This window comes from Lissotriton helveticus, chromosome 10 (genome assembly GCF_964261635.1).
Source record: "Lissotriton helveticus chromosome 10, aLisHel1.1, whole genome shotgun sequence".
Classification (NCBI taxonomy): Eukaryota; Metazoa; Chordata; class Amphibia; order Caudata; family Salamandridae; genus Lissotriton; species Lissotriton helveticus.
In genome coordinates this window covers 203,132,606-203,148,242 of record NC_136071.1, presented here as the reverse complement: position 1 = coordinate 203,148,242, position 15,637 = coordinate 203,132,606, and the positions used below count along the sequence as shown (strand labels likewise).

At 48.1% G+C, this 15,637-nt stretch overlaps 1 protein-coding gene across 4 annotated transcripts in view; it reads left to right on the top strand.

Moving 5' to 3' along the window:
* USP42 (ubiquitin specific peptidase 42) overlaps window positions 1-15,637 on the top strand; it is a 525,507-nt gene that overhangs the window by 455,158 nt on the left and 54,712 nt on the right. For all 4 annotated transcript variants that reach the window (XM_078665145.1, XM_078665143.1, XM_078665146.1 and 1 more), the window contains exons 16-17: window positions 6,556-6,887; window positions 7,284-7,400. In XM_078665145.1, coding sequence (XP_078521271.1) covers window positions 6,556-6,887; window positions 7,284-7,400 — 449 coding nt within the window. The remainder of the gene's footprint in view (window positions 1-6,555; window positions 6,888-7,283; window positions 7,401-15,637) is intronic.

Sequence of the window (15,637 nt, the reverse complement as noted above, 5' to 3'; positions counted from 1 at the left end):
AGAAAAAGGCGACTTGGCGAAATGCATATTTGCTTGGGATCACAATATTTGAGACCAGTTTATGGGTCAATCGCATTATAGTTAGGTTGAATAGATTATTCAAGTCACTAGACCTTTAAGGCTTGTAACATTTTTATGATTTTTCGACGCCTGCTCTTTTTCCTCACCCTTCAACGCAGATCCAGTAGTCTCTGAGTTTGGTCTCTTTCTGTTTTTTTCTCAAAACCTTTTTCAAACAGACTGCTATGGCTGCCTCTCCCGAAGATTCCTGGTTGCAAAGAATACCATGACTGCTGTACCCAGACGTTAGTCTTGGCTCGGTACAGCATCTGCATTTGGTGCCTTGGTACCAAACATGGCTCCAAGCCCTGCAATAAAAGCTTTCTGATGCACCTTAAGGCCATGGGTGAACCAAAACAAAACTGTACGTCAAGCACAAGAGTGGTCGATCCCACTCAAAGTCCTGGGGTCATTCATGGTCCTGGCCCCGTTCACCAACCTCTCATAAGACACTAAGATGAGGTTGGAAGACAAGTCAACATAGGGCTGGCCCATTCCTCTACACTTATGCCATAGGCACCTCTGGTTTTCCCTAGTTCAACAATGGCCATTGCACCAGTAGGCTATTCTAAACTCCGATGTCACATCCGAAACCATCTTCATCTCAAGCCCATTGTGTGTTAAACCTTGAAATAACAAAGCCTAGCCTATGGTGTTGGATAATTCCCTTGTTTCTTCCCTGCCTCAACACCAATATCCGCAGAGGTTGAAGGGTTTTTCTGGCTCTGACTCCGACACTTTTCAGGGCCTTGAACCAGTATCCCGTGTTAATGAGTAGATGGGTCAACATCTCCCCACGCTGCTGAAGGCCTGTTCCTGGAAGAGGCTTCTAACCCCAGATTCCTTACCTTTGAATATTCACCAGGCGTCCGTCTGGATCCATAAGATCTTGAGCACTACCTCTACGTGCCGGTGGATGGTGCAGATGGCTCAGTGTCGATACCATCTGCACCATGAATATAGGCACCGCCCCAGCGTGCTGACATCATTACCCTTCTTTCCACGCCAAAAGCTACAGATCCAGAGAGCTACTGTGGTCATTTTTTTACCAACATTTCTTGACTTGTCTCGACCCATTTCTTCTGTTTTTTCAAGTGTGCTGGCGAACGTCTCCCCTTAGAAAGCTACTGGTTTTAAGCTTTGCAGGGAATATCACAGATAAATGTCTGCAACTGATATCCCTGTGGTCTGCCTGTGGTGCTTGGGTTGGGCCACAACTCCAAAGGCTGCTCAGACAGTCTCTCGACTCACCCAAAGGCGATTCGGGAATGGGCAGTGAAGCTTCTTGCGGTACAAAGCCATAAGTTTCCATGTCATTCCTGCTCCCGAGGACGGTCTCGATCCCACAGACGTCCATTGCCTTGTTCCCCTGATGGGTCATCATCGAAGTCCAAATTTTCATTGTTTTTAGAGTTTTATATAGCGCAAACTAGACTTGAGACATCTGTTATCAGAGCGCTTTACATGAGCACCAGTTTCTTTACAGAAGAACAATGTTAGGCACTGGAAAATTAAGTGCTTTGCCCAGAATCACAGGATGTTGAGCGTCAGTGACGAGACTCGAGCCCCATTCTGCAGCTTCGAGGTCGACTGCTCTTGCTGTAAGGCTACATCCTCTCCCCTCATTGGATAAGTGCACGAAGAAAAAGAATAAGTCAAAGCGCCATTCAACATCTCTGCGTCCGTCCAAATTCCTGAAAGGAGCGCAAGACTGCCCCACTTCTCTAGTCCCGCTCTCACACACTTCCTATGGGGCTGAACTGGGTGCTGGGGCGACTCCTGCTCTATTTCAAAAGTTTTACCAGGCTGTGTCCCTCATCTTTGGGAAACTGACTCCCTCTGAAGAGCTTTCCAAGTAATCAAGAGATACTTCACCTGGGTTACCGTCTACATGCCCTCCTCCAATGCCTGTTGGACCCTCAGGATCCACCCCCGGATCCCAATCCGGACCAACCCAGTCCAGAGCTCTATCCCACTGCCACAACCCTTGCTGGAGTTCGAAGCTCTGGCGCCACTACTGGCAACAGCGATGTAATTCAACAAACCAGGCCTTTCCGATTCTGAAGCGTTGCAGCATAGAGTCCATTGAATGTCAAAAACGGTGCCACCTGGTAATGACAGCCTTTTGGCTCGGATACAACCCCGCTGTCTATGCAAGCTAAATTCAAAGAGGAGGCGAAGTATGGCGTATTTTGCCTCACTGATATTTTTCAGGGGTTTCCCAAAAAGAACTGGTATGAGGCGTTGTGCTACGCCTGTGGCTAGCCACCTCTCCTGACACCAGTATAGTACCTCCACCTGGTCTGGCCTTCGAAGAGAGTGGATCTTTTGCGATTTTGATCAGATAGACCGCTGACACATTCAACCTCAAGTTTCCTGTGGTAGAAGGGAAAACCAGCTTATTTAGTGAAGCATTTCCTTATGTCATCCTAGGAACCTGATCCAAGCCCTGTTCTGAGGTTCCAGTTAATAGCCTTGTGGCACGCCGATATCGCCCGGGTTCGGGGGACCATATATTCCTGACCCAGCATCCCACGAGTTTGGTGGTACAAGTATCCTCGGAGAGGGTCAGTCCAGTGGCTTTCCCCACTGGCCCCGCCACCCAGACAGAGAGTCCGATAGAGTGGACACATTTGAGAAGAAGATCTTTTCCTCCACCAGCTTGGCCCTGCGGTTGGTTAATACTGTTCCTCATTTGAGCAGCATTCAGTGGCAAAAGTGTTTGGTGACAAGGTGGATGCTGTTCTGGGGCACTTTAAGGACAGCCAAGGTCAGAGCCCGCTCTTTAGGATTGGTTGCTGCCCTTCACTAGCCACAGCATTTTCTTTTCGTCCCACCTTTGGGTACGGTAGAGGAATCCACAGGCAGATACTGTATCCACCAGAAAAAGCGCTACCGAAGGTATGTAACTTGTTCATCTCACCAATATCATCCATATCTGCAAGGCCAGCAGGCTTCCAAGCCATTTTGTTGCCGACATAGAGGCTCCCAATGGTAGCGTGAAGAGCAAGAGCACCAAGCTGCCCACTCCTCCACCCCTCCCACTGCTGCCCCCACTAAACCTCTTTAGTGCGCCCTTCCCGGCACGCAGCTACCCTGTAGGAGAGACATCATACAGGACTTTATACCGGCATGGCAAGCGGTCACCTCGGACAAGTGGTTTTATAGATTGTGCAACAAGGTAAACACTTCCATTCCTTGAGACACCACCACCTCCAATACCATGTCTGTAGAACAACTGTTGGAGAATCATCTGTCCTTTTTACATCAAGAGCTGCAGGCTCTTTTGGCCAGAGGAGCCATTAAGAGGGTTCCGACACCACAAGTAGGTGGTGGTTGTTACTTCTACCACTTTCTGTGTCTCCGTCCTATTCTAGATCTTTGCCCTCTCAACGCCTTTCTAAAAAAAGAACAAGTTCAAGATACTCACCATTGCCCAGCTCGTATCTGCCCAGGACCCTGAAGACCGGATGGTAACATTGGACCTTCTGGATGCCTTTTTTCCTGTCCCCAACTTGGAGGCCCACAGGCGTCATCTGTGGTTCACAGTGGGCTCCGAGATTTCAGTTTGCTGTGCTGCCTTTTGGACTTACCAGTTCCCCTTGGGTTCTCATGAAAGAGATGGTGGTGGTTGCTGCTCACATTCGAGGTTGGAGATCCCAGTGGTTCCCTACTTCAATGATTGGCAGGCTAGCCCTAGGGCAGTTGTCACCCAGTTCCATACGACGACGAACCTTCTTCACTCGGGATGCACCATCAACATGCCAAATTCACACACAACGGGGAGGAGTTGTGAACCCTTTGTCAAGAAGCCCTGCGCCTCTGGACATGGCTTTAACATCAGGGCTTATCCCTGGTGGTTCAACACCAGACGGGCACTCTGAACACCAGGGTGGACAAATTTAGCCGCAGATGCCTAGCGGATCACAAATAGCCTCTCCATTCACAGGTGGTGCAGGGTCTCTTCATCAGTGGGGAGAGCCTTAGTGTTAGATGTGTTCTCCACCTCCCAGAATGCGCAATGTCAGCAGTTTTACACTCTGGAATTTGGGAGACGCTTTTCATCTCGAGTGGAGCTCAGGCCTCCTTTACGCCTGTACCACTTCTGTCCAGAGTGCTGAAGGAGATCAAGCGCGACTGGGCCCAAGTCATTCTTGTAGCCCCGGACTGGACACAAAGAGTCTGGTACCCCAAGCTCTTGAGCATGGCCATTGATCCTCCAATCAGACTGCCTCTTCGGGAGGATTTTCTGTTGCAGCAGCAGGGGATGGACCTCCACCTGAACCTGTCCAGCCTCCTCCTCCTTGCGTGGAGATTGGGTGGCGACAGTTGGCAGCTTTTGACCTTCCTCCCGAAGTCTGTAATGTCATTTTGGCAGCCAGGCGTCCCTCCACTAAAACTTTATTTGCCTGTAGATGGAACACGTTTGTGGCATGGTGCACAGCAAAGGCTGCGGATCCCCTTTCTGCCCCGCTTTCTGAGGTCTTCATGTTCATCCTTTATTTAGCCCAGCAGGTCTCTGCCTTGGGCACTCTTAAAGGCTACCTCTCGGCCATATCTGCCTTTCTTCACCTTCCCGATCAGCCTTCTCTTTTCAAGTCCCCTATTGCAAATAGATTTGTAAAGGGCATTACTCCTATCTTTCCTCCTTCTTCTTTCGTAATGCCCCAATGGGGACTTGAATCTTGTCCTTACTTACCTTATGTGTGCTCCCTTCGAGCCACTACATAACTGACCTCTTCGACTTCTTACTTTGAAGACTGCCTTCCTGTTCGCCTTCACCTGTGCTTGCAGGGTGAGAGAGCTTCAGGCTCTATCCTCAAAGCCTCCTTTTCTTGCAGTCCATCTGGACAAAGTGGTCCTTCGCACTAGGCCCCTCTTTTCTACCCAAAGTGGTTACCTCTTCTCTTTCCACATAGGTCAGACCATCACTGCCCACCTTCTTCCTGTCTCCGCACTCTTCCAAAGAGGAGGAGAGACTCCACCGTCTGGACCCAAAGTGTGCACTGTCCCTCTACCTTGACCACACAAAAGATTTCCCGGTGGACGATCAACCCTTCGTTGGTTATGTGGGTGCCAAGAAAGGTCTAGCCTTACAAAAACGCACCATCTCTCGATGGGTTGTCCTATTCATTAAAATCTGCTATTCATTGGCGAAAAAGGAACCTCCAGTGAGACCACGACCCATTTTACCAGGGCGACGGTAGCCTCTACTGCTTTGGGACTTGAAGTTCTGCTCATTGACATCTGCCAGGCAGCCAGTGGGCACCCTTGCACCCGTTCACCAAACATTATTGCCTGGATAGCCAAGTCTGAGAGATGGCTTTTATGGCTGTTGTGTACTCCAGGACTTTCTAGTGTGAACTTAGTTTGCAGACCCACTTTCGGGGTTAGGTATCTATAACTAATGGTCTCTTTCAGATGAACAAGTTACTTACCTTCTGTAACGATGTATCTGTAAGAGACATATATTAGCAATAGATTCCTTACCGCCTCACCCATCCTCCCCTTTCTGGGAACTGAATTCTAGGGATAGGGACTCCCTTCCAGGGTCATAGTTATGTGTACCAGTGGTCAGTGCCTTGCATGGCTCTGCACTTCTGGCATGAAAAAAGCAGTGTCAGCGCCCAGGGGCGGCGTCTAAGTAGACATCACAACATCATCCCAGCGAACACGACGCTGGCGACGGACGCAGAGTTGACTGATGCCACCTACCGACACGCAGGGGTACTGCTAAGAGAAAAATTCTCTGTATCCAGTCTGACGCCTGGGGCTAATTCTAGGATAAGGAATCTATAACTAACATATGTCTCTTACAGATACATCATTACCAAAGGTAAGTAACTTGTTTGTTCAAACCAACATAACTCTACCAGGAGAAAGCCTTGTTTGCTCACCTCACCACCCCTGTGAGGTCAAAGTCTAAAGAAGAGGACCTTGCATTGCAGTGAGCTCGCAGCATTATCTGGTTTTTAGGCGTCCATGAGTAGCAGGAGATACTTGTTACAATGGTTAACTATTTGCCCGAGTATCTGCCAAGCCCTAGTTCTACTCTGGTGACAGTACCTAAGCCCCTTTCCTCTACCCCTGCCCACTGGTGGTCTCTCAGTGCTCGCTCTTTTTATTGTTGTTTGTACCTTGGCTAACATGCGCACATACTGAATTTGCTGCAATACTTTTCATATTGACTTTTCTCCCCTGTTACATTGACTTCACAGTTGCTGAGATTGGTTCTCTCTACATAGAGCTCCATATGATTTGTTAATTAATATGCATTTCTAAATGCAAGAGATCAGTTGTGTGTTGAGTATGTCGAATTTTGATAAACGTTTGAAATTTGTAAAGCCATACACAGTGTGCAATAGAAAAAGACAAAATAGGGAGGTCAATAGAAATGTAGATCAGTTGCTCGTACTATTATACAGTGGAAATCCAGTGTTAACTTCTAAGCTTGAAATTAAACGAGCCAAAAACTATGCTTCTTCTTTCCTTCAGATATACTGACTCGGATGAATCTTCAGCTTTCTCTGACTCCGACAACCACAGATACAAAAAGAAAAAGAAAAAAAGGAAAAGGCATGAGAGAAAATATGAGGACTATAGTGGTGACTCGGATCACCTTACAAAGCTAGCTTCCTACTCTGGACCAGAGAAGAGTGCTCTTATCACAGATGGTCATCATCTAGGATATTTTGGACCTCTTATTAAAGATCACCGAAATTATGACGACGAACGGCATCACAAGGATGAGCAGTGCTTAAAAACAAAATACATTCCATTAAAATGTGAGGAAAATGGTTATTACAGGGAAGATGAGTGTGATATCGGTAAGACGACTGCTTTTTTCTCCCTAAACAAATTCTGAAAGTCTTCCATCATGTTCTTTATGCTGACACCAATGGTCCCAGTACCCTATTGCTTAGTGCATGTTTTATGGTAAAACATATGCTAAACACAAGTGCTTGTATTTGAAATTAGAGGGACCTGTAGGCTGTATCCCCTAAAACTTTGTGACAGGACAGGCATGTGTAGGTGAATTACCTTATATGAACAAAATATAAATTAGTACATCCATTTCTGTGTTTGTGTGTTTTTGAAATTAGAGGGACCTGTAGACTGTATCCCCTAAAACTTTGTGACAGGACAGGCATGTGTAGGTGAATTATCTTATATGAACAAAATATAAATTAGTACATCCATTTCTGTGTTTGTGTGTTTTGCAGATAGCTTTTATCCTCCGCCATACCGACATGGGCCAAGAGTAGGTTCTGAATATAGTCACATTGACATACCTAGATTTGGACATGAATGTTTACATCCCTGTAAAGATGCAGAACCAAGTAAGTTCAGTGCTAACAGTTATTCATTCATTAGTTTTTCTTATGAGTATTCATGATGGAAAGCTATTAAATAGATTGATTTTGTATTACCAAGGAATACGTTCCATCAGTTTTAATGCTCTCCCTATCAATCACTTGACAAAATGAAGTGGATCTACTTTACTTCTTTGTTTATGTGAAGTCTCTATATTGATGCGGAGACAAGAGACCCCCTCTACAGTGACAATCTTATTAGTCCAGCAGCACAAAGGAGACCCATGTTTCCCATGCACCGTCTCACCTCAGTTTCTAAGTTCTGTTCATTTTGAGTCAAACTGAAAAATGCAGAGATCAGTGCATTTGTTTTGGGTCTTTCTCTTATAGAACGTACTCATTTGCCTTTTCTTTGTGGTGTTTTTCCCTACTCATGTCTGCAGTAACATACTTGCTGCCTAAGAGTAAGCTGTCTTGAAAACAGCTACAAACTTGATTGTTACTTATCTCTTTATGAAGTTTGCAAAGTTTAAAACCGAATAGTGGCAACCTCTGCTAACAAACTTGTGAGAGAAAAACGTTGCAGAAAAAACCCCCACCTTTAGCAAAAGAATTGTGTTGCACAAATGTTTCTGGGAGAAAATTATTTTGTAATGTTTTTTTTTTCGTTTGCTTGTTTTGGTTTTTTTGCCAGAAAAGTTTTCCTGCTTGCAATAGTGGTAAACTCAGAACGAAAGGGAGGTGCAAAGATTGCCAGCTACGTTCAATATCAAGCACAAATTCTAAAACTTGACTCATTCTTACTTTTGGTCCTTTGATCCCCTTCCATTAACTCCATAATAATTATTCAACAAATGTAACAGACCTTTGGTATGTTTTAATATCAGACTTAAATACTCTGGTAAGTGTGGCCTCAGATGTTTTATTTATTACTTGCAAAGAGTTTTAAAACAGTATTGCATAGCTCCATACGCCCTTCTTCGATCAGTACTACTTTTTTTATTTGACATTTTTTCTATGCACGGAGGAGAGCCAAGTAGACATAGTTAATATGACTTAGGGTTCCTTGATGCAGTGTCCTCCAACTTAAGAGCTTTTGACTGATGGCTGCAATAGCTCACCTTTGTGCTTGGTACTCGCTTGGATGCTATGTGCCCATTTATCCCTGTGCTGCTGGCTGAGCTGAGCATTGTTTGCAGGACTGTCTTAGAAGGTGTTAAATTAGTGGTGAAATGCATGAGAATATCTCAGTGAGATTGTATATTTGTAGCCACCACGCTTAGTCCCCATTGGGCCTTTAAGGCTTCTACAGTTTTCCAGTATTGGGGTATCTTTCATAGATTCACATGCCTGAATGATTCCTTGTCGTCGTAGTGGGAGTCCCACGGTACATAAATAACTAGATAGTACCTTTCCATAGGATATTATGGTAGCAACCATCTTTTTCTATAGCCTATTAGTCTCCTTTTACAAGCATTTACAATGCAATGGTCTCGTCTTTGTTAAAGTTAGAGCTATTGGCATTGCTCATGACATTATTTTTGTTTTTAAAACATATAAATAAATGGCATTGTCATTTACAATGTCAATAGCTTAATCTCTCGCAAATGCGAGACCTATTGCATTTGCACCCACACACAGAGCCACATACACAGAGCCACACACACAGACAGAGCCACACACACAGACAGAGCCACACACACACAGACAGAGCCACACACACACAGACAGAGCCACACATACACAGACAGAGCCACACACACACAGACAGAGCCACACACACACACACAGACAGAGCCACACACACACACAGACAGAGCCACACACACACAGACAGAGCCACACACACACACAGACAGATCCACACACACACAGACAGAGCCACATACACAGACAGAGCCACACACAAACACACACACATCCTGTCGAGGTGGTACCCCACAGTTTGTACCTTAACCTCAGTGTCGTTGGAACATGCGTGCACCCCAGAGTTTTCTGTCAACAGGCCAGAACGTTTGCATCCCAAATCATCGACCTATCCTCTGAACACTTGAAAGCCCTTGGGGCATCCCATGGAAACCCTCTGCAGCGCCTATGCTCAGTAGAACTTTCTCCCTGTCCTCGTTCTCGCTATGCCGGCTGGATCCCCCATGTATTGCACACACCCTCCTTCCCCCGAAAACAAGTCACTCTGTACACCACACCCCTTTATGCGCCCTGTCGTTCCCCAGGTAGCCCACAAATAGCCTCTGGGACTATGGAGGCAGTAAGTGCTGTATAGCGCCACAACTGCACAGGGCAGCTATTGCTGGTTCGTATTTTACTGTTAAAAGCAGAGTCACAACTCCCTTCGGGAACGGCGCCAATGACCTCCTTGCACCTGCCCCATCACCACCCCACCGATCACGCTCCACACCTAAAATAAATATCCGGAGACTCACCTTGCGGACCCGCTTTTTTCGATGCTTTCCACAGCAAAGAGGTGCTTACCGGCAGCGGGCAGCTCCATTGCTGCGGAGCCCACTGCCCGGCTGGAGTCGCTCGGGCCAAGGAATGTCGCCGCCGCTGTCCTCCTACGCGTGCCGGGGGCAGCGCCTCGTGCAGTGTCTCTTGGCTTGCGCCCCCTCGGAGGCTGTAATCTGCTGCCTCCCGCCGGCCCCCTGCCCGTCAGTCCAGCGCACCCGCTGACTCGAACCCACCCGCCGCGCTCCGGCAAGTCTGACGCTCGGTTGCAGTGCAGCTCAGGCAGACCCGACGCGTGGCGTCAAAACACCGCCTACTTGTCACTCCGTGGCCTTGGCGGCAGCTGATTAGGCGATGATCTGAGGGGGCGGGGACGGGCAGCGAGATAAGTGTTGAGGATGGTGCGTTGCTAAAGGAAGGGACGGCCTGGGATGGAGGGAGAATGAAGGCAGTGGGAATGGGATAGACAGAACGAGAAAAATATTGCAAATATGGAGAGGGGAAATCAACAAAAGAAAGGATGGCAACGAGATAGGAAAACAGGAAATGAGACAAGTACAGGGGAAAATAGGGGGAAGTCAATAAAGTATGGCAGCAGCTGCGGTTAAGCTCTGTCCTTTTCAGACTGGGGGGCGGGTTTTTTGTTGAGTGACTGAAGACGTCACAAAGAGAAAGGACAGCAAAAAACACGCCCCTCAATCCGAAACGGACGGGGCTTAAAGTGACGGACACAGCTATTCTCCAATGGCTGGCCGCCGTTTAGGAAGCCAGCCAATGGAGAAGAGCTAGCTCGTTTACCCTCCGTACTAAAAAACATAAAATCTCGCCAGCGAGACTGCGCAAGCGCAGCCTACGCTCGCCGAGACCTAAAAAGGACCAAACTGAAAACTCAGCCAATCAGCTCCCAGCACCCTCTAGAACCTTCCCAAGAGAGGCTGAGTCACTCAGATTTTCACTGCACTTCGTAGTGTAAGGGAGTCTCCCTGAGCTCTGATAAGTTTACTTCAAATTTTGCAGATAAGTCTCTTTTGGATTTCTTTTAGAAGAATGTCTGATAAAAAGGGATTATTCAGAGCCTGTAAATCCTGTGGGAAGAAGAGGGTGCATGTAGATGATGCACATAAAGAGTGTATCTACTGCCTCTATCCCAGCCATGAGGCAAAGCATTGTAAAATTTGCCACACCTTCTCCACGAAGACCTTGAGGGATAGAGAAGGAAGGCTTCTACTTTGGCTGAAGAAAAGCAATGTGCGTCTTCTGATGTGGACAGTGACACGTCCTCTATGTCACTCAAGAGGCCCAGGTCGCCTGAGGGTCAGGTTGAGAAGAGGAAGAAGCAATCTAAAACCTCTCAAGCGCCTAAAGAATCTCTTAAAAAGGAGAAACAACCTAAAATCTCCTCAGACATTCTAAGGGTAAAGGCGGCCACAAGTCTTCATCGGGCGCAGGTTCACAATCGACGCCTGTTCCCACCTCAACAATGACCACAGTTAGTACCTCGTCGACGGCGCTTACCACATCAACGGTGAGTTCTGGAGGTTCTATTCTGTTGACGCTGCCCTTGTCGTCGACGAGAATCAAGACCACGTTGTCGACGAGCCTGTCAGTGAAGCCGTCGACGAAGAAGACATCGACGATGACACTACCGTCGTTATCGTCGTCGATTCAAAATGTGGCGACTGCATTTCCAATGACTGTGACAGTACCGTCGACGACGAACATTTCACCATCAACGAAAAGGCATATCCAGTATGTTATACTGGTCCATTAACACCATTTCAGCAACCAGTACAACAGCACTTTAGGACACCAAAAATGTCTCCTCTTCTTCCTAGCCATCTGTTAGACGTTGAGGACTCTGATGATGAGGGTCAGTTTAGAGCTGCACGTAGTCCTTCAGAGTTACACGTTAAGTATCAGGAGGATGATGACAAATATGACGAGGAGGAGCAATACTACCATTACTATTCTGCCCCTCCAGTGCAGTACCAGCAATATTTGGATCTTCAGAGCATGTTGGTGGACTATAAACGAAGGTTTCCTCCTCAGGAGGATGTTGTTATACCTCCTCCACAGGAAACTCCGCAAACACCAATGCCTCCACCTCCGGCCACTCCGGTAATGGCACCAGCTCCCATACTTCCTCCTCCTCCCAGAGACGACCCTACTACGTCGGAAGAGGAACATGAAGAAGGTGAGCTTCCAGACCCCTCTCCACCAGCAGATGAGTGGGATGATTACATAGCGCAAACACCTTCACTGCCACCTCAACCCTTCGGATTCACCTCCTGAAGATATCGGAGGATTCCATAATATTATGGACTGGGCTGCTAACCTTTTTCATTTCATTTGCTTTTGATTGATGGCTGCAATAGCTCCCCTTTGTGCTTGATACTCGCTTGGATGCTATAAGCCCATTTATCCCTGTGCTGCTTGCTGAGCTAAGCCTTGGTTGCAGGACTGTCTTAGAAGGTGTTAAATTATTGGCGAAATGCATGAGAATATCTCAGTTAGATTGTATATTTATAGCCACCACGTTTAGTCCCCATTGGGCCTGTAAGGCTTCTACAGTTTTTTTTCTGTGCCGTCTGTGGACTTCGATATATGTATACGGTAATAACATACAGTGAGCACGAGGGTTAGGGGTAACAGGCAGAATGTGTAAAGAGTCACCACCATTGCATCCACCTGCATGTGCAGACACAGTATTTATCACCACCAGACTCAAAGTAATGGTTGACAAGCAGTTATGTTATAATGATTTTTATAGCACACTAATCACCCAAGAGGGTAGCCAGGTGATTGCGCAAGTAGGTAGGTGTTTACTCCTCAAGGTGCTTATATGAAGAGCCAGATCTTCAGCTTCTTGCAGAAATCCAGATGTGAGGAGGAGGCTCTGGTGTGTTGAGGGAAGTCATTCTACATCTTAGGTGTGATGTAGGAGAATAAGCGTCCTCCCGTTTTGCTTTTGCGGATGCGGGGAATGCGTGCAAGTGAGGCAAAGCATAGGTGTCTGGTGGGGTGGTCAAAATGTATGTGGCTCTTCAGGTATTCTGGGCCTGGATTGTGTAGGTATTTGTATGTATGTACTCACTAAATGATACTTGTCTGTAAACTCACCAGCTGATACCTGTCTGTGCACTGAACGTGCTATCAGTCAAAGCAGTATATCCTTGAGAAGAGTAGCACACAGCTTAATCCACCAAGCACATTAGTTTCTCCATTTGTGAATTGTCTGTCTTGGCATTTGTTATAAAGGTTCTTACATTTTTTCTGTTGGCCTTGGTACTACCGTATTATAGAAGATAGCATCTTGTCAAGCCAGCAGGAGAGCTCGTAGGATTGATGTCAGATTTGGAGTTGCATACACCTTCCTTAAAGGATTTACTGTCAGCTGCTTCAAAAAGTTTGGTTGGCAGGGTTTAAGAGGAGCACGTGATAATGCATTGTGTCTCTTTTAAAATGTTGTCTTTAAGCTGACCTAAAAAACATCTAGAAGGAGTTAGAGCAGAGTGCATGGGAGGGAGCATGCAAGGACTGATGTGGCAATATCAGCAGTGGTGTCAGGAAATGCTTAGTTAAATTAATATAATTATGTTGTTGCATTTTGAGGTACAAATTAATTAAATCTGAAAGAGACTATTAGGTATAGATTCCTCACCTTAGAATTACCCCCAGGCGTCACACTGGATCTGTAGAATTCTTTCGTAGCAGTACCCCTGCACTTCGTAGCTTTTACGAAGCCCTTCACTCCATCTTTGGGCATCCCAACACTACTGACACGCCTTTGGGCCCCCGCGGACTCGGTTGGGGGCTCTAGGCCTTCAAACCCGGCGCTGAGGAGCCCCAAGGATCCAGGCCTGGATCCGGATCTGCGCCGGTCGACCTCACAATACCTCCTCCGGCGTCACTTCCGATGACGCCACCTCCGATGCCGGTTGTGTCCCCATGTGACGTCAACCCCGGCCTCCACCGGGACATGGACATGAAGCCGGACCGACATCGCTCTACGCCGAAGGGTACTTTTGTGCCCCTGTTCTATCCTGGGGTTCCCTATAGCTCTGAGTGGCAACCAGGTGAGGATGAGGAAGACTGATAGGGGTCTGTGGACCCTCTTGCAGACCAGTTGGATGAACCTGACTGAAGAGAGGAGTTGGGTGATGCCAGTGGTCTGGACACCTCACGAGACCCTGGTATGTTTTCTCCACCTGCTGTGGCTACGGAGGAGGGTGCATCTTACGCAGTGGTGTTGCATAGGGCGGCTGAACCTTAAACCTCGAGCTTCCTACGGTGACAGTCAGGACAAACCTCCTGACCGAGATGCTTCAACCGGCAGTGACCTCTTCAGAGCCCCTGCTGCCGTTCAATGAGGCCCTCACAGACATCCTTCTGGGCACATGGTCCAAGCCCAGCACGGGTTCCTGTGGATAGGATGATTGCCCCGGGCGACCCCATTCTCCTCTCCCAACACCCTACTCCTGAGAGCTTGGTGGTCCAAGTCTTTACATCCAAGGGCGCATTCCCTTCTGCTCCTCCAGATAGGGAATCCAAAAAGTGGTACCATTTTGGAAAAAAGATGTTTTCTTCCGCCAGCTGTCGTCGGTGAACACCGTATGTCTGTTGGGCCAAAACACCCACACTGTGTGGGACTCCATTGCGCAGGTGCTGCCACAGTGCCCGGAGGAGGCCCGGGCAACTCTCTCCCGTGCCGATGGTAGAGATGCCGCCAAGTTTGCCATTTGGTGTGGGTTGGACACCGCGGACTTGCTAGGCAGGACGATTTCCAGTTATGTAGCCCTGAGACGGTACTCCTGGCTGAGATCCACAGGCTTTTCAGGCGATGTCCAATCCACTCCTTTGGACATGCCCTTTGATGGCGGTCGCCTGTTTGGCGACAAAGCATACAGCCCACTCAAGCGCTTTAAGTATTCTAGGGCTATGGCCGGATCCTTAGGCCTCGCTACCACCCGGCCTGCGCAGTCTGCTTTTTGCCCCTTTCTTGGCTACTGAAGGGGTGCCCCACCAAGTTCCGCCCAGGGTCACAGCCCTGCATAAACTGTTCAGCCACTGCGTGGCCGGGGACGTGGAACCCAGCCTCGTGTGTCAGGGGGCCAGCGGGCTGGCCAGTCCACCAGTGCCCCCTGTGCAGCAGCTTCCAAACCTTCCTAGTCCGACCCTGCAGGGCCACCAGTTGCCAGTGGGCGGCAGGATTCACCATTACCACTGGCAAAACATCATGTCAGACAGGTGGGTTTTGCAGATAGTCCGAAGGGGCTACTTCCTCCCCTTCAAGACTACCCCTCCATCCATGCCACCTCAATTCCATCACATGTCAGAGGATCATTTGGCCCTTCTCCGCCAGGAAGTTGCTGCTCTCTTGGCCAAGGGAGCCAAAGAGCGCGCCCCTGTGCCAGAAGTAGGTCATGGTTGCTATTCCCACTACTTTCTGGTACCCAAGAAGGACAAAGGACTGCGTCCTATCTTAGACCTCAGGGACTTCTGGGCCTCCTGCATCCTGCTGGTGGATCATGCCAGGTGGCATATGCGGGCTCTGCAGTGCGACCTGAGGTTCCAGTGGGCTCAGCATCAGGGGAATCTTTCCGATTGCGTCCAGATCTTGGAGGGCACTGCACGCCAATTGCAGTGGTGGCTAATGAACCAGGATTGGGTCAACGGCAGATCACTCTCCCTTCCCCAACCAGATTTCACAGTGGTGACAGATGCATCACTTCTGGGATGGGGCAGCCACTTGGGGGAGCCGGAGATCAGAGGCCTCTGGTTTCCGGCGGAGTCCGAGCTCC